Raw genomic sequence first — 26,215 nt, forward strand, 5'->3', positions numbered from 1 at the left:
TTAATAAACCTGGCCCTTAGCATAGTATTCTTAGATTTTAGCTCTATGGCAAGAGGGGTAAGCCATGTTTTCAGCTGGTGTAACCTGGCACTGCTCCTTGATTGCCATCTCTTGTTGGCATCCATGCTGTCCTCCAGTTAAAGAGAAACTGTTGATTCACTATGGGTTGTGTTCCTAATGAATCAATGGTACAACACTATATTTTGCTTCAGAAAAGTGGTTTTCCGATTAATCTGTCAGATATGTGCTTTGTGTTATACTAGAATCCTATATTTGAGTTCACCAGATGTAAAGATTTCTGATTCTTTTTGTTATATTTTCTTCACTTGAAATTCTGCTCTGATTCCTTGAGCAATCTTGTTCTTCCAAGATCTGCTTCACAAAATCTACTTTCATTTGGAGGGAAAAAAAAAAGTGAACTTGTTCACTGGCATCAAATGGCCTGTTGGTCACCGTTGTTAGAAGACAGCTTGAGTACCACTGACATTAAACAGGTCATATATAGGTCAATATATATGCAGGAACTTTGCTATGATCAGAAAGGAGCCATTAGAAAATACTTTAGGGAGCAATTTTTGAGGTCTGGCTGAGTTATATACTTTCCTGGCCACTGCATTTAGAAAAGCAAACCTGTTCAAAGAATAGATTACAAGAAGACTTAAATCTGCATCAGCTTGTTCTCAAAGATTAGATTCTGAGTTATTTGCAAATGCCAACTTCATTTAAAGGAACTTTATTGTCAAGCACACACTGCATGTAGGATTTAAACATCTTTTTTTTGCCCCAAATGCAAGGTAGTTTGAAGCCATTCATTGTACTAAAAGCAGACTGACCTTTTGGTGTTTAATTCTGACTCTTGTTTGTTACAGGCCAGGTGAGATGTTTCAGGATGAATGGCTGGTCATTTTTTGAAAGCAGTATTTATTACGTGTCAAAAATAATTCCGTTATTGTATGATGGAGCAAGCAATGGTTGGCATAAATCCCTGCCACAGCAGGGACAAACTGAAACAAATGCTCTGGAGTTTCTTGAACTTGCATCTTTATCAGTATCAGTTTAATCCATTGACCTTTAAACTGCTAGGGTATGCAAAAGCCACCTCCTGGGAGACTGTAGCCACTAATACCAGAGTCAGCTGAGGACTGGGGTTATATTTTCTTGAAAAGCCATGATATTTAATGCCAGTCTTTGTCTTGAAGCCTGAAGAGTTTATGTATCTTGGATTCAAGAACTGCTGTTCAAAACTCAGTATTGAAATAACAAATTTACTCCTTGCCTGTTGGAACAGGCTTTAGTTTTGATTTATTTCTGAACTGTTTAGAACAAAGAAAATGAAGAGAGATGAATACCCAACCTATACTGGAGACTTTGATTTCTTTTGCTGCTGCTTTGATCTAGCCACTATAATGTACAGCCTCAAGATGTAGATATGCTAGAGATTGTACTTACAAAAATGCCTGGAATTTTCTGCTGACCCTGAATGGTTATGTTGTATCCACAATGGTGCAACTGAGCAAAGTCAGTGCTATCTCCCACTTCTCAGAATTGAGAGCCAGATATACCTAGGCAAATAGTAGCAGTGAAGATAATCTGGCTGCTTTAGTCCTTCTAAACAGAGTGCTTACATGTTTACATGAAATCCTTCCAGAACAGATCTGATTGTGATAGCTGTACTGAGAAAAGAACGGCAGAAAGTGAACTTCAAACATAATTTCAAACAAATAGGGTGGTTTTGGGTTTTTTTTGTATTTGATCTATTTTGTCTTAAGAAACACACCTTTGATTTTTCTGGGTCTCATTTCTATCCTTTGCAATCTCGCTTTCCCCCCTCTCCCACACTCTACAAGTCTACTGCCACAGACAGAATAACATGAAAATAAATAAGAAAATATGCTAACTGTGTTTATACCGAGGAAGTGGTTTCTTTAGAAATGGTAACCATATGAAAGCTATAAATGCTGATACCAAAACTGTAGTAGAATATATACGGATGTGGGCTCTGAAAAAAGGGAAATGGGATCTGTTTGCCAGCTAAAGGAAAAAATCTTGTTTCCTAGACTTTTTGCCAAAGCACAACTGAAGTAAGATTAATTTAGGTGTGTTGTGTGGCATTTTCTCTTGCTTTTTATATGAAGTGCTCGTGGGAAACATGGCTATGAACAACAAAGTTGGATTTCACATTTTCATGGACTCATAACTGAAAAAGTGAATGTATGCTTGGACAACTGTGCGTGGGATGAGGGTCCCAGTGGTACTTTTAGCTGCGAGTCGGTACTGCTCAGTTCCCTGACACAGCTGCTGTGGTGTCTGTACAGATATAAGCATAATGATGCTGTTGCTGTTCCCATTGCAGTGCTTGTGAGGGGATTTCACAGGTCAAGTTGTTAGGGGAGCAATTGCTGGCAGTGGAGTGGGAGGTAAAAAGCAGGAGACAGAAGAGCGTTGCCCACAGAGCTCCATCTTCCCTGCTTTCTCAAAGTGCCCATGCCAACCAATGAAGAGATCCTTTTGCTAGCCCTGAGTTATTAGATTGCTGTTATACAAATATGGTAGTGGTTCTCATCCTGAGAAAATGTATATCATCTGTGGACAAAATTTTGCATCTAGAAATGCTAGAATATGACCATGCTGTGCAGCACTGATAGACACCACTGTGTAGTGAATAAGGGGCTAAGCTTTATACTTATCTGAAGTAGAAAGAGATTGATTATTGGAATTATTATCCCTCTACTTTGTAGAGTATAAACTTTGGTACTTTTATATATCCATTTTACTTTTTTTCTCCTGGGACCTGAACTTTGATGTGAGTTACAAAATCAGTGAATCAATAGGTTTCCTTTAAAGGAAAAAGCATGAATGAATATTCAGCAGTCATAAAAATACTCTGGAGATTGTCATCTAATAGGGATGAAATAAAAAGCAGAAGCTGATTAGAATTCCAGAAAATGGGATAATCTTATATTTATAGGAACCTAAATCTTCATATGTCAGATTTTGCAATTTAGTTCTCAAATGTACTTGATTTTAAGCACTTCTGGACAAATCATTAAATGAAGGAATAGTGAGAGAAGTTTTGAGAGCCAAATAATGTTGATATAGAAAAAAAAAATTGTAGTCAACATGAACCATCTGGTTGAGAAATGCCTGAGTAAAACATTACACACTACTGTGTCTGAAATGTACCCTCAACAATACTGAAGCATTGCCCCGTGCTAGGGCCTTGCTATCTCCAGCACAGACTGGTGTGCTAAACTGGAAACAAAGGCTGTCAATGAGACTTTCATGGCACATCATCTTTGCCTATTTTTCAGACCTGGTCATAGTCCTTTTCAATGCAAATGCCTTCTTAGAACACATTTTCCTTTCCTATCTATTTTCTTACATCTTTTGTGTGTTTGACTGTTCTTGCTTCTCTCCTTCCCTTTCTAGCTCTTAAGCATGTGACTTGGGAGTGCATTTATAGGACTCGTGAGAAGAAGATGGCCTCTGGCTACTGAGAAAGAAAATGTAAAAACCTAAAATTTAAAAATTGCAGGACTTCCACTTCTACAGAGATGTATTAAACAGCTGCTGACGTTGTGGGAGACCTGGAAAGCCTCTGGAAATCATTTTGCCTTGTGATTGTTTCTATTAAAAGTACTCTTGGTATACTTTTAAATCTAAATATGTATGAAAAACATTAGAGAGGTGGCATTATAGAGTGGCATACTCAATATCTCATGTGGAAATGTTGCCTGCTGCTTTATTTATATAAGTATTACCATAGCTAGAACATAATGTCAAGGGTTTTGAGAGGGGGGAAGAAGCCTCAAAACAAAACTAAGCAAAGCTTGATGTTGTGCAAACAGGGTTGGGTTAACTAATAATCATGCCATTTTCTAGCTGATGTGTGTACCTGACCTGTAATGTCTTTTAATTGCAATCTGAATGAAAATGCAGTGCACCTGCGTAAGGTGGAGGGAAATTGTGCTGTATTTTGGTGTAATTTTACTGTTGTCTGCCTTTTGGTGAGGGATGTTTGGGTGCTTTGTAAACAATACTTGTGAATTAAGTCCATCTGGAGTAGTTAATGCCTTTGTTTTGGAGAAACTTGTGCGTGACAGGGACAGGAGTATTACTTGGGAAAACAGCAATTGACAGTAAATGGGGAGGAGGACGCAGGAGCTGTGATTTCCTGGACCTCAACATTTCGGTCTATCTGAAAGAAGATGATGTCAAGTAACTCATCCTAGGCCATGACATTCCTTCCAACAGTTGCTTTCCTGTTTTCTTGCCAGCGTTATAGGCCACATTCTTAGACCAACTTGGCTATGCTGTCACCACTGGTGTGAGAGGCCCACAGAGTTGTGCTCGCACCAGCTGCATGGGCAGCTAATATACCTGTCATAGGCTGGCCCTGGGAAAGGAAGGACTTCTCTGTGAAGAGCTTAACGAAAAAACGAGGTGTAGCATTGACTTCTCCTGTTTCCTCTGCTTCATTGTCCTCTAACTTTTACCACTCCAGCTTATTCTGATATACTATTTTGTACACTCAATATTTTCCGTACTGCTTGGTGTAGCTGTGATATGTAGCAGCTTTACTGGCAATGTACTTTGAATGTCTCAGTTCCTCTGAACTTTCCCGTTTGGCTGTCTGAAGGATTTCAGAGCTAAAAAATGATAAATAAGAATTATTTTATGTAGAGAAGTCTGTTAGTGAATTTAATTAACAATGTGGATCCAAATTCATACTGTCCCTGTTTTTTTTTAATCTGTGATTTTTACTTTTTTTAACTTTGGGTTTTAAGTTTTTGCCATGTCAAATGTTTTCACTATTCTTATTCTTACTAAGTGAAGGATTGGCTTGCAGTCTGGTTTAAGTCAGGGCCTTTCAGCCAGCTAATTTTTCAGCGGAAATTAACTGTGAAATGTTTCAGAGGATCATCGCATGTTTAAAGAATGTGAGTCTGAGCTGCTTCCTTGTGCATCTCTAGGAACGTCAGGAGATATATGTATGTTTAGTCTGAGAGCAGGAAAGTGGACAAGGAAGATATTGTATTTGAAGGGATGTAGGTCAAGCAGAGATAGCCACTAGACACTGAAATTCCAAAGTATTGCTCACTATGTTCCAGAATTTTTATTACTATTACTTGTATTCCTATAGCCTTTAAAAAGTATTGCAAAGAGAGGGATTTTTGGGTTTCTACAAACAATGATGGAGTAATCTTTACCTGGTAAAAACTGGCATAGCATCCATAGCTTAGAGCCACTGAGAATCTGGGCTAAAATTTCCTTAATATATTTGGTTTTAGTAGAGCTATGAAATAAAATTAATCTTTCCTAAGAGGGAGTAAATAGATAGCAAAATAAGCAGTAAGTATTGAGTCACAGAAAATAGACTTTGGAGCTGCTGAAATGCAGACCTTCCTTAGGAATTCAGGAGCCAAATGTATAGGAGGTCTTCTGGACAGCACTTTTGGGTACATAGCCACCAAGTGACAGTTAAATTCACAACAGTCTAGTTGCTTTAAGCTGGCCTTTTGATGGAATTCATTATTACAGTCAGTCTGGAATCCTGGCTCATGGAAGTGAGTGGATACATAGTAAAAGTAGGAAGGATTTCATTGTGTCAGCATCTTTAGAAGAGCTGAAACAGTAAGAATAACTACTCCATTCAAATGTGTCCTTTGAAAACAGATGCTAGCTACAGTAGTATTTTCTGTACTGTGTTGCTTGTAGTCCCCCAGCAAACTTCATTTGCTGGCATAGGCAAGTGCAACTCCCATTACACTTAGTGGGAGCTGTGCTTGCTGGCCCTCTGCCTGCAGAAAATTAAATGCGTTGGCGGATTGGCCAGATTCTTTAGTTTGGGATGCTCGGCACTTGCTCTGAGGCACTCTGGGCTTGATGAAGAGAAAAATTCTCAAAATCAGAGCTAGCCAGCAGGGCTCAGATAAATTGCCTCTTCTTTCTTTCCCTTTGTATTAAATAATAGGAGGCCTGAGAACTGTGCAAAGCATGGTCACTGACAGGCTCAGGATGCATAGTAACTCTGTCTGTACCTTGTATTTGATGTTTGTACCCATAGTAAGAGGACTTCTCCTTTGTTTTTGCTTTTATGAGGCAAGGGGTTGAAAGGGGACATCTACATCATGGCTTTGGTCTTTTTTCCACATGTAGTGGCCACACTAGCATGTATACAGTGGTGATTGTAACATGTGCATGTGCTCATGCATGAAAGCATACCCTTCAGCACCTGGAAAACAATAGAAGAATGCAGAGATCTTCAAATCTAAAACTATTTTTGAGGTAGAGCAATATTATTCTTCTCCCTTCTTCTGAGGTTGTTTTAGCCCTAACTTGCACTTCTCTGGCTTGTCCTTTATTTGATTATTTTTCTGAGTCCTGATCTTAATTTTTGAGGTCAGCTGAGCTGTCCTTTCCTGCGATTTCATAAATTAAAAATGCCCCACTATCCAAATGTCTTGGGAAATTCAGCCTTGTTTCTGAAAGTGAGGTTGGCACTTGGTAGTATAAATCCCGTTACAAATAAATAGATTTCAGACTTGCTCATGCCTAATTTCTTTTTTTTAAATGAAAATTCGATCTCCTGCTAGCATGTGGGGTTTTTTTTGGTTTTTTGTTTTTTTTTTAAAAGAAATATCACTTTGTGTGTTGCTTGAAATTTTGTTTAAATGAAAGCAGTTCTGTAAGATGCTGGTTACAAGCATTCCTTGTATTGTATGATGACTTCTGAAGCAGAATGATATTATCTGGCACTGAAACACTTCAGTCTCTCTTTAGAATGTTTACAATAAAAATCTGATGCTGACAAGCATTGTGGAGTATATTTATTCTCTTGCTGTGGATTAAACGATTGATTCTGAAAGATTAAAATGCCCCACCTGCCTTCTTGCACACTTCTGTTTTGCCGTGTCAAACAATATAAAATGAATACTGCACTTCCCTCTATCTAATTGAATAATTTACTGTAAATAGCTGTCATTTACTTTAGAGCAGTAGGGGATCATTAGCCAAATGGATGTGAGTAAGTCATGCCTTTAATGCGTTAGAGGGGCCTAAAATGGAATAATCTAAATGGGACCATCAATACAGCATGCTGAATTAAGTCAGAGGCACTTAAAGCTTTAAGTCCTCTTTCTTGTAAATTACATGCTCCCTCGGCAGAAAGGTAATCAAGAACTTGCATAAAATACGGCATCTTTGTTTCAAAGCTTTATTTTTAATGAATAAAATAGTACAATTTAGATGACATGATTGGTAGGTATAATCGTGTTTTGGATTTCCCTCATTTTAATTACCTTCCTTCCTTTCTTGCAAGCAGCTGCTTATGCTGACTAAAATTGGCTCTATTCTGTAAATAAGATGACCAGGTAATAAAATATATTTTCTTGACTTTTATGTGTATATGACCTGATAATTATTTGCGGAAGTTGATATTTTGTAAATGTAATTTTAGACACATCCCTTAACTCCTAAATGTGCAATATGTTTTCAGCTTATTTCTCTGCTGAAGTCAGTGGCAGAGATGCTGGGAACTATAATGTGTCTGCCTTTCTCATCAACAAATCCTGACCTCATCTAGTTCTTCCACTGAGTTCCCTGTTATCCTGGAAAAAGTTGGTCTTCAATTAAAACCAGAAGCCAACCTCTCGGTGGCATCCTGAGAGGAAGACACAAGTAGCAACTGTCCTGAGGTGTGAGTCTTTAAAAATTGTTTTAAATGTAGCTTTGGGAGTTAATTACCCATAAGAATATTCCTTTTTGGAGTTTACTGAGGACCCTTCAGTCTCAACTATTTTGTGACTATGTGGGAATAAGTGACACATGAAAAAACACATTTCCCTTCTGAGGTTTGACTTTACTCTGTTTTCCTCTTCTAATGATTTAGGGATTCTATCACATTAAAGTTGCTGACTTATTTTTTCCATGTTTATTCCTTACCAAATCTCACCGATAGCCATCTTTTCTTTTAAAAGCAGCATTCCACTCTCATGTATGAGCTCCTCAACTCTTGGAATTATATTTGGGCAGATATTTTAAAATCAGCTTGAGGTTCAAGGACTGTAAATGAACACTTCCTCCCAACATTATTGTGAAGAATTTGGTATGCTGTTACTTCAGAATATGGAGAGGATAAATAACTTGCTGTGGAGCTGCAAGGAAATTAGTGACAAACCTTGTGGAAAACAGATTTATTTTCTTGTTTTCATGCTCCAACTGTAAGCGCTGCCCTGTGTTTCCTGTAACAGCTTTGGGTTTTTTATCCCATCTTACTGAAATGGTTTTTTTTAAAGGTAAATTCATCTTGTGCTTTGAAACTTTTCAGAATCTGCTTATGAACTGCTTTCACTTTTATTGGATGAGTCATGAGTCGAAAGCTCTGTCCTGTAGTTCCACCATGAGTAATGCTTAGCATTTTCTTGGGTTGTCTTTTATAAGACTATTAAATTAAAAGAAGAATCTCTTTTTTTGATATCTCAATGGAAAATTTAGGCAGATGGGTCTCAGAACTGATTTACCTTTACCACTGCACTAATTTAAATTTTTGTCCTCCAGTTTAAGGATGTCATCCTTTCTTTCCTTGCATGTACATGTTGCTGGTCATAGCTCTCCGTTTCTGTTTTTGGAGCTCCCGTACAAGAATTGATTTTGCTTTTAGAGACAGTTTTTCACTGAGATCTGTATTGACAGTAGCTACCAAAGCTGGCCCATATGCCATTCAAGTTGTGGTTATGAACATAGATGGTACATGGCTTAGAGATCCTGTCCTTTCACCTGGGCACTGACTATTCTCTTGAAACCTCTGTGCTGAGTCTTATCTAGATCATGTGTATCTAAAGAAAAGCTTATGTGTGCAGTCTTTATTGCTGGCGAGGCAGACTATCTCCCTGACTGGTCAGATGGCAGATCCGCCCTCCTCTTGCATGCCAAGGCACTGGCACGTTAATAGACAGATGTTGGCAATATCTTGCAACTTATTTGAAATTCCTGGCTCTCAAGTATTTACTGCTGTAACATAAGTGTAATTGGCCCAGGCAGTTCTTTGGATCCAGATGATGTAAATGTTGGATTGTTGGTAGCATCTCTAAGGTTAGGCACTCTGGAAATAATGAAATCCATATATGTAGGTGGAATATACACTCTATCCCCATGAGGGGTTACTTGCTGAGACCAATTATTTTCTGAGGCTGATCATGAAAAATGGAGATATATGAAACTCTTAGACATGAAATTATCTGTAGATGTGGGTGGATGGGAAAACACTTGTATTTTAAATCTCTGGAGAGATTTGGAGCTGACTGCTCTTGCAAGTGGGACATGATCTGCTCCACAGCCTATACATCATAAGTAACAACAGAAACAGCCTGAAGACTGAAGTTTTCAGGGCAATGGATCAGATCTTTGACCTCTGTGAAGTTTTGGTACATATGCCATGAAATGGTTAACACTAGATTTCTGGAAGTTGAAGTTTCACACAAAGTTTTCCTTTGTCTTTCTAGTCTCATGTGCCTGGAGGGTTAGCAGTGCTTAGGTTTGCATTGAAAGGGAGTGAATAGACTGTTTTCCAAATGTGAATCTCATGTGTATCTATCTTACTTTCAGTGAAGTATTCCTGAGCAAGTTCTGTGTCATAGTCATAAATAACTACAAGGCTGAAGCCAAAATTGTGGATAAAGAACCAAGGTCACAGTTATGTTTTCCAATGTGAAGGAAAAATAAAGTCTGTAATCTGAGTGCTCTGAAGCCTAATAATTAGGCATTCATTGAATTTGACTGCTAATAGGAAAAGTTTGGCTCTGGGACCTTTACCTTCAACTCGTTCTGGTGTATGTGTGTCTACTTGGGCCATCACAAACATGATGATAATGAGAAAAATTTAACCGAAACATTAGCCCTTCTCTGCAATGAGACTTGTACTGCTTAAAAGATAATTTTTCTTTTCTTTTGATATAACTTTTTAGAAAATGAAAACAAATAATGCAGCCATCCTGGAACAGGCTGTGAAGTAGTTCATATTGTACTCGAAACTTGTGTGCCAGCTCCTTTACGTAATAGGTTACTGAACGTCAGCTGAAGAGGGAATGCAGTCAGCTACCATAGATCAGCTGATAAATGCAAAGTGGCAGAAGTCTGATAGCTTGCTTAGGTACTTGGAAGTTACCAATCGCAAAATCACAGATATAGGCCATAACTTGTATACCTTCCACGTTTGGGACTTTACTGTAACATGTAGATATTAATTCTTTAAATCAAACTACACAGGTCCCTACTGATCTACAACAGTTGTAGGAGTGGTAATGTGTGGTAGGGAGTTATGATCTATATCATAGAATCATAGAATGGTAGGGGTTGGAAGGGTCTTTTGAGATCATCTAGCCCAACCCCCCTTCAGAAGCAGGTCCACCTAGATCAGATCACATAGGAACGTGTCCAGGCGGGTCTTGAAGACCTCCAAGGAAGGAGACTCCACAACTGATTATTGTTTTAAGCTGATGGAGAGCACCGTGCCTGCTCTACAGCATAGACGAATTTAAAAAAGAAGCCCAAAACTGAAAGGCCTAGCACAAAGCCTTCTTTGTTCTACACTGTTTTTGTCCTTGTATTGAGTGTAAGTGGCAAACACTGAAGCTCTTTCTCATTTTCACTAAATCCTTAGTCATGCAAACTTTTAATTGATTGGACATGTTTCTGGAAAAGGGTGTCCAATCTTCATCTGTCAGGATCAGTAACTTTGTGAGCTGTTAGGTGCGGTATACTTCTACATATATACACCCAGCAATATCCAAACTTTATTTCCTAATAAACAATACTCATCTCCTTGAGTCTTTTCCTGTTGTTTTGTTGCCTGTCCCTTTAGCCCTTCCATACTAAAACTTGAGCCTGTGAACTGAGGAGGGCGGGGAGGAAACAAAAAACTCTCAAAACACAAAGAACAAACAGACTCAAACAAAACCAAATGAAATCCCACCAAGAAAAACCCTCACAGAAACTGCATCATTACCTTTTGAACATTTTTTTGCTTGGTCTTCTGGACCTCAGCAGCCCAAGGCTCAGGAGTGCTCTTGACATAGAGACTGAGTGCAGCATATTGACTTGAAGTAGGTTTTGCACTTCCTGCTCCAAGCTGTTCTCAAGACATAACTTGATCTTTGGTGTAAATCTAACCTAATGTGTACAGACTGCAAAGTCCCTCCAAGCCCTTACACTTGCTAGGGATTTCTGAATGTGCTCTTGTCATATTACACCTGCCCCAGAGACAATGGATATGTGAATGATCTTACAGAGCAGTTCTGCCTCTAGTCCTGCTGGGGACTCCCTGTATGCATTCTTATTACAGTGTTTTGGCTCCATCATGTTGCTTTATGTGAAGGACAGAGAGAGAGGAAAATGTCTGATGATTGGATACTCTTTGGCAGTGGTTCAAAAATATAAATGCAATACTTTCTTCTTAAAAAGAGAAAAAGTTCACTACTGCTTTATTACTTGACCTTTATGTAGACTTGTAATGACTAGGAAACAGTTCTGCTGACAGGCTATTTGGAAGTGTTAATTGGAGTTATTAAAGGAAAAAAATGCAAGAAATAGAAACAAGATTCAAATGTTGCTGTAGGCTCAAACATTTGTATTTTATGTGTAGGTAATTTCACAAACTTTGATTTTATGTTTTTTTTCAGCTAGGAAGAAATTTGTGTCTGCTGAATTTGTTGTTTCTATCTAGAAAAGACATGCTTAAAGATAGAGATTGCAATGAGCTAGAAGGTGGGAGAATCACTGTTAATGAAGTTGTGTACGTAGCTCAACCACACTTGCTTCACATGTTCTCTGGTGTGTGTTGACTTATGTGCTTGTTACTAAGTTTGATCTCCTGTTCATGTGTTACCTTATTTAGCAGGCAATAAGGTTGATATCTCCCATTTACTTTCTTCCATTTTAACTTTTCTGTAGCTCTAGAGGTCCTTTTCTTTCTTTTCTCTGATATGATAAACTGTAGAGGTAACAAGTTTATTAGTAATTCAAATAGAGCATTTGTTCAATGACTAGAGCTATTCTTGGCCTTTTGTGTTTGTGTTAACTTTTAGGTAAATGTGAATTTATCTGTGTTGGTCTAAAGCTGATGTTAAGGTTTTCAGAGTTATGACAAAAAAGAGCAAATGGATATTAACTCTGTAAAATGAAAATCTTAATGACTGCTGGCAAATATTGTAAAAATACCACCACTATTTACCTTGTAATGCCTTGCAATACTTCCAAAAGAGACTTGGCTACTGTGGGCTGTGACCTGAATTAATAGTAGTTTTACTCAGCTCTGTTAAAATGTCAGATTTTTTTTTTTTTTGTTCTTTAGAGAATGTAGTAAAGATGTCTTTTAGACTTCTTGTCTGACTAACTGGAATAGATATCACATAAGATGAAATCATTACAGCAAATGGATTGTATTCAGAGATGGGCAAAGATATTGTCATTTTTCCTTGGAGCAAATGAGTTACTTGTGTAAGTCCTCACTGTTTTCCCATCACTGAAGCAGTTAAATACAATGTTATTATCTTCTCTATGTACCTATTTACAGTATTGAATGTTGGAATACTTGATTTCAACTTTTACTTTTTTCACATATAACTTAACATTTAATTTCTGTTTCTCTATTTCCTGCCTCTTTTCATTTTAAGCTCCTTTTACAGGTTTTTGTTGGGGGGGGGATAGTGAATCTTAGCTGCAATTTAATATAATTTCATTAAATTTAAAAGCTTCATGTCAACAAATAACAGAAAACTGGTATTCTGAAGGCATTTCTTCTGAACAGCTTAATCTAAAGTCAGACTTGTACAAAGTAAGGCACAAAAAGATCTCTTGGTTTGTGAACTCCACAATAATAGTCCTTTTATTTCTGATCTTTCCACACAGTCTGGAAAGACACATGATCCCACTTCTTATTGAGGGGATAAGATTAAATGCTTTAGAGTGGATGTTGTTTGTATGTGGTTATGGTGTCGAAGGTTAGTCAGACCAAAGTGGGGGAATTGAACTTGAATTCATTTAAGCACACACCCCTGACATTTTCCAGGAGGTCCAAGAGGCTGAGGTTGTGACCATGTGCCATGGGGGCCACAGGCTCCTCTGCAGCTCAGCCCTGCCACCACTGTCCCAGTGGGCTGTGGCCTAGGCTCTTGCCTACCTAAGGGCTGGAGAGAACAGGTTCCAGCCTGCAGGCAGCAGTGGGGGGCTGCCCTCAAAGGTGGCATGGGGGCCCTCAGAGGTGCACTGTCAGGTACTGAACTTACAGCTGGCCTGTCAAACAATGCTCCTTCACATCTGGTCTTGGGGGAAAAGAAAGAAAAAAAGGGAAAAAAAGCTGGGGAAAGTTGATCTTTGGCCTGATGGCAGCTGCTTATCTTGCCCTCCTGCCACATAGGAGCCACAAATGCAGGGGCTGCCATGACTGAGGCAGAGCCACGATGAAGAGAGGAGATCTGCAAACCAGACTTAAAAGTGTGTTCTAAAAAGCCTGAAACAGGTTAAAGCCTGTTTTTCTGTTTCTCTTCAGAAATGACTTTGAAACAAAGACACTGTTACCAGGAACAGGGATGCCTCTATCTTATGAGAAGCAACTGAAGAAGCTCAGGTTGCTTACTCTGGGGGAGAGTAGGCTGAGGGAAGACATAATCACTCTTTACAACTACCCAAAAGGAGGCTGTAGAGGTTGGTCTCCCAAATAACAAGTGATGGGACAAGAGGAAATGGCCCGAAGTTGTGCCAGGGGAGGTTTAGATTTGGGAGAACTTTTTCACTGACAGGACTTAATGATCTTGAAGGTCTTTTCCAACTAAAACAATTCTATGTTTGTGGGTGTTTGAATTGAGGCTTGTATTGGTACAGGTGAACTCAAAGGGAGGGGAAAGCACTACACAGTCTACCTCTCAGCATTTTATGGTAGCAAGTTGTATTAATACTGCTCTGAGACCCAATAAATGTTTTTATATGGTGGTTATTCTGCATCACATAAAAGATAAAATATAGCTCTAGAGTGCATGAATGTGCCACCCATTATTCAATTCCTGAACCTCAAAAGCAAATTCTTACCCAGCAAAATGGCCTGTAAAATGCTAATTGCTAGATACATGACCAGTAATCTGTTTGCTCCCATAATGCTGCCATATGTATAAATTGTGCACCTTGCAGAAGGGGAGATTTTAAAGACTTTCACTGATAAGATTTTTTAAAAAATAAGCCAACTAAATGATTAGTCCAACTGCTTTTTGCCCCAAATAATTTTAAGTGGTGGGAGGAGAGAAAGGAAATCTTAAAATTTGTTATGCCCTTCTCTATCACCTGATTTTAAACATTTTCATAAGTAGTCCCTGATGATGTAAAGTCTATCTTTCTAGAGATTTAGTATCTAAATGGGAAAATTTGCTGGAGCTACATTGTAAGAAAACTCGTGCTTTGGCAAAAGGATTGACTGTAATGCATGCAATGTCAGATCTATTCCTAATATGTGTCATGGAGCAAGCTGGCTTATCTAGGTAATATGAGTCTATGCTTTCCCTCTCAATGCAATCAGATCCTCTTGTTGCATTGCAGATAATCTATTTAGTGTTTTGATATGATTCACTTTCTAAAATTGAGAAATGGAATGAGCATTCTAACATCCCTTGCCTTAAAAGCAGATTTCTGTGTTGTGATCATTAAGAAAGAGTTGCATATATTCAAGGAGGGCACTCTGAAGGCTCCAAAACCAGAAAGTGAATGAAGGAATCATACTCAGTATGCAGATGAATGAGACTGGCTTCAGATTTTTCTCTCGAAACTGCTTCCAGCCACAGTATTTGCAGTTGGCAACTCTGCTCTTGTGCTGTCTAAAGATCTATGAAGTAATGTTCCTTGCCTGTAATTTTCAGGAAGATCTATTTGAACTGAGATTTTTATCTGCTTCTCCTGTTCCCCACTTTGTGTATTTTGAAGCTATGGCACGGTACGCTAAGGGTAAGATGAGAACAGCACAGACTTCAGTTTGCATGAGTAGCTACATTAGTTAGAGATATATACATACACACCATACCTCTTTTATATATGTAAATGTTCTAATATATATTCCGTGAATATTTAATGTAATAGAAAATATAAAAATAACATTAAAAGATCAAATTAGAAACTATTAATAGAATATGTGTAAATAAATTTATCATACGAATCTGTAGTATACTATGTATTGATATATGTATATTTAACTCCAGGTTGGATGAGGCTTTGAGAAACCTGATCCAGTGGAAGGTATCTCTATCCAGTCTGAAGACGGTTGGAACTAGATGATCTTTAAGGTCTCTTCCAACCCAAACTGTCCTATGATTATATGATATATAGAAAGGAGTATTGACCAAGATAGAGACTTGGTTAAAATTAGATGCCCTCACTGCAGAAAATAGAGAGAAAATTAGGAAGAAATATGCATTAAAAAAAAAACTATGTGAGTGAAAATGGATTTATACTCCAGATTATACTTGAAGTGTAAGGAATAAACTACTCAGAAGTCCTGCCTCTTTAATTATTGGTTCTACCAATAATTAAAGACCAGCTACTGTGGATGAATGCTGCAGGTAGCAACTGTTCCCACCTCTCCCTCTTCAAGTTTTAATTTTGCATTCTCTGAGTGTGGTATATACATCTGTGTATATGATCCCATGCTGATACAACTCATTTTAAGGCATAGTTTGAAAGACTCTTCATTATTTCTTTCTCATGGTTGCATGGCTTCTTAGATTTGTGACACTCAGTTTAATTCTGAGTTGACTTTTATTATTGTAATTAATTAATATATGTATAAGCCTGCAACAGTGCAAAATGACAATGGGATCCTGAGTCCTCAATGGCTAGAGTGAAAAACTTTTGATGGACTGGACGTGTTGCTGAAGGACAGAGTGTATGTATTTACTTTCTGACCTATCGGATAAATGCTGTCAGAATTTTGCTTTTAATATGATTTGTGGCGTTCCATTAACAGTTATTCTGTGTACCAGGAGAATAATAACTAATGATTTCCAGACTCTCAGAATTGTAAAATAAGGACAGGCATTGTTTGGCAGAGCAGAGATTGTACTTTACTACAGACAGGAAATGTTTGTATTAATCAAGTGATATCTAGTCCGAAATGACTCTTAGCTAATGACTTCTTACTCTCAGGTTAAGTATATTACTGATAGGTGACACACTTTTCTAAATCTGATTCTTATTAATAATCAAAGGCTAGATGTATGGATTTCTGTCTTTTAGAAAGAGAAATGCTGCTCTTGTTTGACCTTATTTTAAGATTTCTCTTAGTGTTGAAATTACAATGTTAGAGGTTAGAAATGAGGCCACAAAAGTTCACGGATTTGCCTTTTGATTTAAGCTTTTGTAAGTGAACGACATCAAAAATGTGAATTTAATTGTGCAAGTTCTGGGACTTAATTAATTCAGGACATCATTTTGTGATGAAGAACTTGTTTAGGGCCATCAGGAGTAGAAGTACTTGAGTCACTCATTTCACCTTGAATATGTGCCATTACTGTGATACTTCTGGACATGGATATGTCCAGAATCCTGTCTGCTTAAATTCTTCTAATTTCTAACTTGCTAAACTAACATGTTGAATGATGGAGAAATTTAAACTGCGAGATTTTACAAGATACAATTTGTTTTCCTAGTGAAAATAGCATCTTTTCTAGAATACTAACATATTGCAACTTTAGAAGCTGCTCTCTGATACTAAATAGACTTGAGCAGGAGGAGTCTCCCAGCAGAGAGATCCAGTAGGGCAGGAAGAGCCTACTGTTCTGGAACTGGTGGTTTAACAGCTTCTGTCTCCATCTTTGTACTAAAGAGACATTGCACAAGTTTCACAGACACTGGCAAGCCTGTTGTAAGTTAGGATGAGACTCCTCCTTTAATTTATGGGTGTGCTAATTTGACAGTTTCTTAAACTTGTTTTTAGTTCTCTGTTAGTTTTCCTGGGTTTTTGTTGGTTGGTTGGTTGGGGTTTTTTTTTGCCATTCTACTGATGCTGCTTTTTCTGTGAGCAACACTTACATGCTATTTCAGGTGTGATGTTTTGTTTTCTTCTTGTGTAGTAGTACTTTAAAAGAAGCTTTTGGCTGACTATCTTTAGGAATGAAACGTGGTTTGTGGTTTGCTTATCTACATCTACCCAATGAACATGAGGAAATAACATCTTAAAATCTAATTCAAGGTTGATGTGACAAAGAGAAAGGTGAAGGACACAAGGAGAGACTGCTACCTTGATACATGTAACTCCATGTGCACAGGCTGTGATCTACCAGAAGGATTAAATCAATTCTACACTGTTATTTATAATCAAAATCCAAGGCTATGTGCAGACATTTATTTACATAAAATGCTATGTAAGTTAGTAAAAAATGGGCTGTGTAATAGTGCAAGACTGACAGTTGTATTATCACAGCAGGAGTGTCCCTCAGACTTGTATCAAAATGACAAATATTACAAACTACAAGTAGTTTTACTTTTTTGGTACAAGTTTACCTATAGAGCATCTCTGACCAGCTATGGGCTGAAGCCAGTGGAAAAAAACCGTTAGCCTCTCCCATACAACTATGGTAACGTTGCCTGTTAGTATGTAAATGCTAATAAATGGGTGTATGTATATATACATAAATAACATATATACAAACCATGTATATATAACGTTTTTATGAAATTTTAAGTCAGAGGAGCGTCTTTTAAATGATCATTAGGAGAAAGGCCTCTGACTTCAGGCACCGTTGCAGATCTGTAGTTCTACTTGCTGCTACACTCTCTCTACCATCTGTGTGGAAGCAGCTAGTGGGAAGAATTAAAGTGACATGTGGGCATATATGTACAGTTTATGTATCTTTAAATGGGTGTGGTCATGTGCACATCAACTTTTAGTTGTGCATAGCTATTGTGCGAAAGCTATAGAGCTTCCTGGTGTCCCTGCACAGATGGTCAGACAGCAGTTGCAGCAGAGGCTGGGCACATTGCCCTACCCATGTTTCAGTCCTTCAAACAAAAAGCCTTGGAAAGGTTTTCATGACAGGTTGCTAGCATATATGTTAGCTACAGTGCATGTCTGCTCTTCTATGCATGTTGTCCTGTATTTGCCAGAGTAAACAAGCCTTTGACCCCAAGCAGGGTGTTTTTTGTAGAAGATGAAACAAAAAGCTTTTTACTTTGACTGGAGGTGACTCAGGGATTCATCTATGTGTTCAGGTATAGTAGGGGATCTTCTTTTTAGGGATGCTGTCTAGAGCTCAACACTTGTCTTTTGGCCTTTTTAATAAAAAGCAGCATCAACTAAATAAATATATTCATGGTTTTTAAGAGGAAGTACAGTTGTCTTGGTTTTACCTGGAGAAGTGAATGAGAACACCAAAAACCAAACATTTACCATGGAGCACTCCTAATTGAGTGACATGTGGAGAAACCATTTTGCAGAAGGATCAGAAGCCTATACCATATCTGGCACTGGGTCTTCAACCTCTTGTAGTCATGGATTTAGGTAGACTAGTGTGGTACTTTGCTGTCCTGGGGGTACAGTTGGTCTTCTGGCAGACTTCCAGGTGTTTGGAGAGAGCATTTCCTCATGTTGTCAGCATCACTTTGGCTTAAAGATTTGAGCTTATATGTAATCATATTCTTGAGACAGACTGTTTGGTTATGATATTGGTGTTGCATTTTCTTATTGTTCCTGGAGCATAAATGACCTCTAAGTAGGAGTTGATCATGTTTTTAAAGGCTCTCAGCTATAATATAAATGTGTGTTTTGTGGGAAGACAATATAAAAAAGGCTACATTTTTGTCAAGTTTCCAAATGTATAGGGAACAATGACATGCAATAATCTAATTTACATCTGTATACATTATGTTACTTATCACAAGTAATGGAGTACAAGCAGATGCTTTGATTTATATGTGTAGAAATTGTTAGTGGGCTGAGCTAATGGTGAAGTAGCTTTAGTTTGTCAGAACCTTGATTTTGTGCTGGTAGCATATGAATATAAATCCTGTGCCTGATGCTGAGCAGAAAGAGCTAGTGTCCATGATGTCTGTACTTCTGCAGCCTGAAACTACTTTTTTTGGTCATTTACATAACAGGAAAGGAAACTTCATCTTGAAGATTAAGACTTTTGTGCAGATATGATCATATTTGATTAAGGATATCTTCTTCAAATGAAGACAGTGGTAACAACAATAATTTTCTATTTCCAGTAAATCTGATTATATGATTATTTGTATTTGGTAATCTTAAAAGTCTTTGACAGAGAGACAAATTCCACTAGTAAAAAGAAATTGAGACAGCTGATTTATTTCTTATTAGTGAAGTCTGTGCATCATATGGTAAATTCTTGAAGAAAAACAATAGTAAGCTTGTTTTTCAAATCATGGTGTGTGAAGGAAGCAGAAGAATACATGCTAATATTTTTATACTAAGGCATACGTATTTTCAAGCCCAGTCTATTAAATATCAGCAATATTTTTAAATGAGAGAATTCAGTAACTGCTTATTTTATTTTTTTCCTAAAGAGATTGATTCTTCTCTCATATTTCAATATATTTTTTTGTTAGACACTCAGACTAAGAAGATTAAGTTTGTTATTTTCAGGAAAATTTGAGGGACAGGAAGGAACACAGAATGACACTATCATCAAAGTAATCTGATGCTAATAGTGGACAGAGCATGTGAATGCATTACTTTGGTTGTAATGTTTTTATGTACTCAAGACAATATTTGTGGAATCTTGGGGCAGGGCGAGGGGGTAAGAACATGCATTAGCAATGAGATCAGTTTGCTAGGCAAGGCATTGAGGATCACTCTGTGTCAATTAAGTGTGATTTGGAATGGCACGTATCTTAAATGCTGTCTGACTCAGCTTGCAGAATGCAGCCAAAAACCAAATGGCAGAATTTCACAAGTAGTTATATCAAAAACATTCTGCCTCGGTGACACAAACAGCATTCATTTCCTGTGTAAAGTTATTTTCTCCGAGAATGAGATCCATTGATCCCAGATTGTGCTTCACATCTAAGAAAGCATCGTTTTCTCCACTGGTCCTGTCTCCTCCTCCAAATTCATCTCTTCCTTGTTCTTGAGTTATGGATTACTCCTTTCCTTCAAACACTTTGCATTAGGTTTTCTCTAGCCATGAGGATCAGTGGGAATGACTTCACCTTTTGTGGTAAAAGAAATCTTCACTGGCATTTGTTGAGAATATGCATTGACCTATAGTAAGTAATGTCCTAATTAAAAGAAGAGGCAGGGAGACAACCTCTCCCTTTTGTGAAAACGGGGAGACTATTTATCTTCCTCTCTTTCCTCTTTCTAGTACAGTAGTGTTTGAATGTGTTTCTTGGTCATCAGGTGTAAGAGTAAAACATAGAGGAAAAGGATACAAAAAGATGAAAGTGATATGAACACTGGAACAGGCTGCCCAGGGAGAATGTGGAGTCTCCTTCCTTCGAGGTCTTCAAGACCCACCTGGATGCATTCCTGTGCAACCTGATTTAGATGGACCGGCTTCTGCAGGGAGATTGGACTAGATGATCTCTAAAAGTCTCTTACATCTCCTACCATTCTGTGACTCTGTGATATAAAAAACCCCATTTAATGTGGAAGGATCAATACAATAGACATCAAGGACCTTTCTTTAAATGTAGTACTAAATGATCCTGAAATCCTATGAGCATACACCTGCTTTGTCTTGCAGTCTTCCACATAATAACCTGACAAACTACAATCATGCTAAAATAAATTCCTCTAGAGTTCAGCTTTTAATTTAGAACAAATGAGACTAAATAATAACTCTGCATTAACTCAGAAATGGTCAACCCAGGTGACTCTAACCTGTGCAGTTGTCCATGAAATTCAGGAATATGCAAACCCTATGTTGCTTGTGTCATGAAATAGGCTTAATGGCCTTGGTTACCTGCTGGAGCTGTGTGGTAACCTGAAGAAAAGAAGCCTTTTAATGTGTTTTTAATGAGTTAGCTCTGCAGGTTGTTAGGAGAATGCCGTGCCACCTTGGACTGAAGAGATCTGAGTTTGCCTAGATTTCCTAAATGACTTTTTGTTGGGTTTGTTTTCCTTTTTTTTTTTTTCTCTAGGTTCCAGCCTATGGAGAAGTGCACATAAGAATAGAATAAATATGGCTTTTAAGGGCGAGGACCACTTAGATTCCCTTCCATTACCTGTTCAGCGGTAAGTGGTGCACTCTGTCATTCAGACTTGAGTGATTAAATGCCTCCAGGAGTGCAGCTGCACTTTGCTTTGAGGATCCAAAGACACGTAAAACCTCATTTTTAAGCTCAGTTTTAGGTAATGTACATAAAGTATGTTGAGAATGAATGTGGAAATCTGGAATGCATTTCTCAACCATTTGCAAATTTGTACACCTGAAGTGAGGTAAATCATGACAGTTAACATGCCGTCAGCATTTCAAATGGATGAACGTGTTTGCAGTAAGGATGTGACTATTTACTATATCACTTCTTTGTCATGGTATGAGTCACTGGTACTCACTACACTTGGAGATGACTGACTTCTGAAAACTATAAATACAAATTTCTTTAACCGGGCTGACTTTCTTTAGGTGTAGCCATGGTAGTGATATGAGGGTTATGGTATTAACTCTTCAGCCTGTGGTGCCCCAGTGAGACTGAAGATACTGGTGATTCTACTAATCAACAGTTTTTAAAAATCTAGCTGTTGGTTGCTATCTAATAGCTGTATCTATACAGTGTAGTTTCATTTCTAGGATAATGGAGTTTCCATGAAAACTAAAAAAATGATGAATACAATGACATTTGGCATCCCCAGTGAAAAAGTCATATGGAGCGCAATCTTTTTTAGGGGGGATGGAGGTGAGTGGACTTGGAGGCTGCTGAATGCAGAAACAAAAAGGATCAAAATTTCAGTCTTTCTTCTACTCTTCCTTCTTCAGATCAGATTGCAATTCTTTATTATAATTAGCTAACTGCTGACATGAAATCTCAAAGTACAATGATTTTCTTCATTGGGGATTTAATATTTCTCCACCTTTCCCTACTTGAGTCTTCCAGCAGATACTTTGATAAAACCATTAAGCTCACAGTCATAGTAAAAGCATATGAGCATATTGTATTCTGGAAGAAATACTGTATGGAAGAAAATATTCTGGAGATTCCAGGTGCCAAGGTAATGGATATCGTTCTCTAGATTCCAGAAAAAACTTGCTTTGAAAGTAAGTGAGTCCTAGAATCCCTGAATAGTAAAGCATGGAGTAGACCAGTATAAGTAGTAGTGGGGTGTCCTGTCTGACCAGTTTAATTTTTTTCCCACAGGGTGAAGCCATGGACTATCAGTTCAGATGCACACAGTAGTGAAGGCAAACTAATGACTTTGCTGTGGAAATGCTGGGGCTAACCCAATGGTCAGTTAAGGTGCCAGACATTCAGGCTAATTGCTTGATGATAACTAATAAATTCTGGAGGCTGAATCCTGGATCAAAAAATCAAAAAGCCAACTGCTATGCTAAGGCCCTAAGATGCAAAATATGCCAGTGAAGCCTCTGTAGTAGAAAACTAGCTGCAAACACAACCAAAGACAGTAGGTCCTGTGGGTGACCAGGGCTTACCCAGGTTGATGGCAATGGCAATGAGCTTTGTTTACCAATATAGAAATGGGGAAATTAGCTGCAGACTTTCTGTGCTAGTGGCTGGAATGTGGATTAGGAATGTGTGCAGGACTCGAATGTAACAGCAACATAGAATTGAAAAGCACTGCATTTTGTAGGCTAGAGATTTTTTTGAAAAGGAAACTACCTGCAGGCCAGTTCTACTGTGTTCAGGCAAGCAGAACTCTGCCGTATCATATGACCACAACCATACTACTGTGCATTGACTCCACACTACGATATATCTAAGCACAAAAAGTGATCTGGAAAAGTCCTGTATAGCAAGCACTATGTTCTGGCAAACAGCTTGGCTCAGAAGGGCCCTTCCCTATGAGATGCAAAAATAAATAAATACTCTCATCCCCCCAAAATATGAAACTTTTATTTTCTCTGCCTTTTTGAAAGAGAATCCTTTCTCTTTTGATGAGGGTTACTTTGGAGAAAGCCCACGTAACAAGATGGACAGACTGAGGTTGTCAGCAGTCAGACCAGTGAAGGCCACAGGAAAGGCTAGAACTGAAAATGAGGAAGTATGTTTTTACTGTGAGAATCTTGCAGGAAGAATGCTATGGACTAGATCAATAAGGTGCAGGAATTATACAGAATGCTTTTCTTGATTTTTCTAATTTTTTTTTTTAACCACTCAACATAATGGCTTCTCCAAATAAATGGAACTTAGGTGGAATTAAGTTTTTTCTCTGGGTTACAGAAAAGGTTGATATGGATTCTATAGCAAACTTAAAAGGATTAAGTCAGACTTCAAAATAACTAACAAGATTCAAGTACTAGTTATTCTTCATTGTTCCTGTAACCAAGCCTAGCATGTGTGCCAGTTGAGATTCCAGTTTATGCTCCCACTTTTAGTAAGAGGGACTTGAATTAAAAGCATACACTATTTTTTTCATTGGGAAAAGGTAACAGAAATCCAATTGAGTTTAGTCCTGTGTAGTACAGCTGTGTCTTGCTTCATGTTTAGGTCAGAATCTTTCAGAAGTAAAAGCAGACACATCCTCAAGCAAGAATATTCTGTCTCTGTAGGAAAAGTGCACCATGGCACATATACACTGATTCCAAGTGTTTCCATAGCAGGCATTGAAGTCAACAATTAGCTGGATGAGAAATTTAGAATGAGACGTCTTCTGGGTTTACCCAGTCTCTGTGCTGCATGAATTGCTGTTTACACTTCTCTCTCCTCAGATTTTGTAGGAAATCACAGCTTGTATTGGAAAGCCTCTAGAGTATTGAGTCACTATGCTAGTGGTTTTCTAATGCTCTGTGTCACCCCTACTTTCTCTAATTGACATCTAGACTGTTATGGATTTTGGACTGTTATTTAAAACTGTATAGTATCCTGATGGGAAAAAAACACTGAATTATTCTTACAGAACCTTTATTTTCTGTTTCAATGAGGTAGGAACTTACAATTAGTGACAGTTCTGTCTTTTAGGAGATAAAGCAGCTAGAAATAGATCACTTTTATAATGAATTGTAGTCACTCTCAAAAAACTGTCAGTAGTCCTATGTAAAGCACTTTATAGGACCATAGGAAATATGTTGCTGTCAGTGATGGCCAATTCACTCTAGCACATAAAGTATGTGTATATATCCCTTAGAGAGGCACATATTGCCATTCTGCAGTAGTTATTCTAGTACAGCTTTTGAAAAATGTGACCCTTTCCTCACATCTTTCTATTGGCATTGTTTTCCCATATTTCTGGTGAGTTTTTCCAAATGGGAAAGTCAGTGTAAAAGAAGATCCCTTTATCTTCTATCTCTGCTTCTCCTCCTGTGTAGTGAAATTTTATTGGCCTTTTTAAGTTATTTTATTTTTTTCATTGTAGTCATGGCTCCTTGTACTTTTCATATTGGATGGTAAACTAAACTTAACATTTGGAGTGCTGAATCTGAAGTCGTTCAGCACAGTACTCGTAACAAAAAATGACATAGGACACTTTTTACTTCTTAGATTATATATTCAGTTCAGTGTTGCAATTGTAAGAAATAGAGTATGATTAGATATATTCTTAAAAACAAATAAAGGAAGGTCTTGTTTGAAAGATACTCCCCGCTCAACTTAACTAAAATCAAACAAACAAGCAAGCAAACTTGCCTGCTCCCCCCTGCCTCCCGAGTCCCTTCATCTTGCTGAAAATCAAAGACATTTGGTCTTATATATCTTGGAGGTACTCTTGAAAATGAAGTGAGGGTGAGAATAGATAGAATTTTTCTTCCAGATCTTCAGAAGTTCAATACTAATGAACTGTTTAATATATTGCATAAACATGCTTACAGCTTCAAAAATGGAAAATTATACTGGAGTTTGTAATTTCAACTCGCATACAAACAAAGGGCAATGCTCATTATTTAAATGATCAATGCTTTGAGTATGAGGACCAAGAACATAGACTTAATAGGTATCTGTATGCAGGGTTTTTTTTTCCCTGGTTTTAATAGTAGTGTTATGTTGTTTCCTGGTGGAAGTTTACATCATCATTGGGATACAGATAAGATTTTTTATCACTTCTTCAGATGAAGAAGGTAAAAAACTAGGTACTCATAATTAAGTCTTGTATCATTTCATGTCTCAAAATAATTTCCGTGGTTTGACACCCAAAACCTGGAAAAGTTTCCCTAAAGAAATTATGTGACAGAAACAAAAATAGAATCCAGACTTCCTGTCTCCTAGTTCTTAACCAAAAGACAGTCCTTCCTGCTTTTGTTACTTTCTTCCTTTTTTTTTTTTATGTTGAACTAAAGATCTGGATGCTATGAAAGAACAAAATGAATGAGGTCATATCTTGTATATTTATAGCCATGCATTGTTCTTTAAAATGTACTATGTATCTGCAGGTGTTCTGGTAACTTCTCTAGAGGATCTACTTAGGTGTCCTGTTACATAAATTAAGATTGGAATGCCATCGGTTACTGAGAATATCAGTGTTAGAGTGTCTATCAGCTCTTTAGAAATCTGATTTCTTAAGAAATCTGAATGTTCTTTAAGTTCGGATAGAAGCGTCTCCTGAAGTCATAATTTGTACTGAGGAATGTGCTTCTCTAACATGCAGCAAGAGCAGGACTTTAGAAAGGGCTGTGTGAGAAGCCTCCACATAGCTGAGATAGCAATATAGCAACAGACCTATTGCAAGGCACACACCATGGTGGCATGTGAATTAACACTAGCTTAAAGTGCAGAAAGCAAAATGGAGGAGACACTAGGTTTCATAGTATAAAAATCTGTGGCCAACTTTGTCTTCTTTATAAGAAAAAATATTATTCATCATCTGTGTCTAGCTGTGACAGATGAAATTGATATTTGGAAATCTATAATGTATTTGTCCTCTTAGATGCAGAGGAATTGAGAATGACTTGGGGGGTAAGGACTTGCAATAAAGAAAGACCTTGTCGATTAGATTCAAAATCCAAAGACAATACTGAAGGATCTATAAAATCTACAGTAAGAGAAAACCTAAGCCTTCATTTTCTCAGCAGATGATATGAACTGGAATATCATCTCATTGCAGACTGCAGGGAAT

At 37.8% G+C, this 26,215-nt stretch overlaps 1 protein-coding gene across 1 annotated transcript in view; it reads left to right on the forward strand.

The window, feature by feature from the left end:
- Positions 1-26,215, forward strand: part of INSC (INSC spindle orientation adaptor protein) — a 136,840-nt gene that overhangs the window by 21,768 nt on the left and 88,857 nt on the right. The window contains exons 2-3 of the mRNA XM_061999662.1: positions 13,547-13,701; positions 21,136-21,229. Of these exons, the coding sequence (XP_061855646.1) occupies positions 13,547-13,701; positions 21,136-21,229 (249 nt within the window). The remainder of the gene's footprint in view (positions 1-13,546; positions 13,702-21,135; positions 21,230-26,215) is intronic.

Source organism: Colius striatus, chromosome 7, assembly GCF_028858725.1.
Source record: "Colius striatus isolate bColStr4 chromosome 7, bColStr4.1.hap1, whole genome shotgun sequence".
Taxonomy (NCBI): domain Eukaryota; kingdom Metazoa; phylum Chordata; class Aves; order Coliiformes; family Coliidae; genus Colius; species Colius striatus.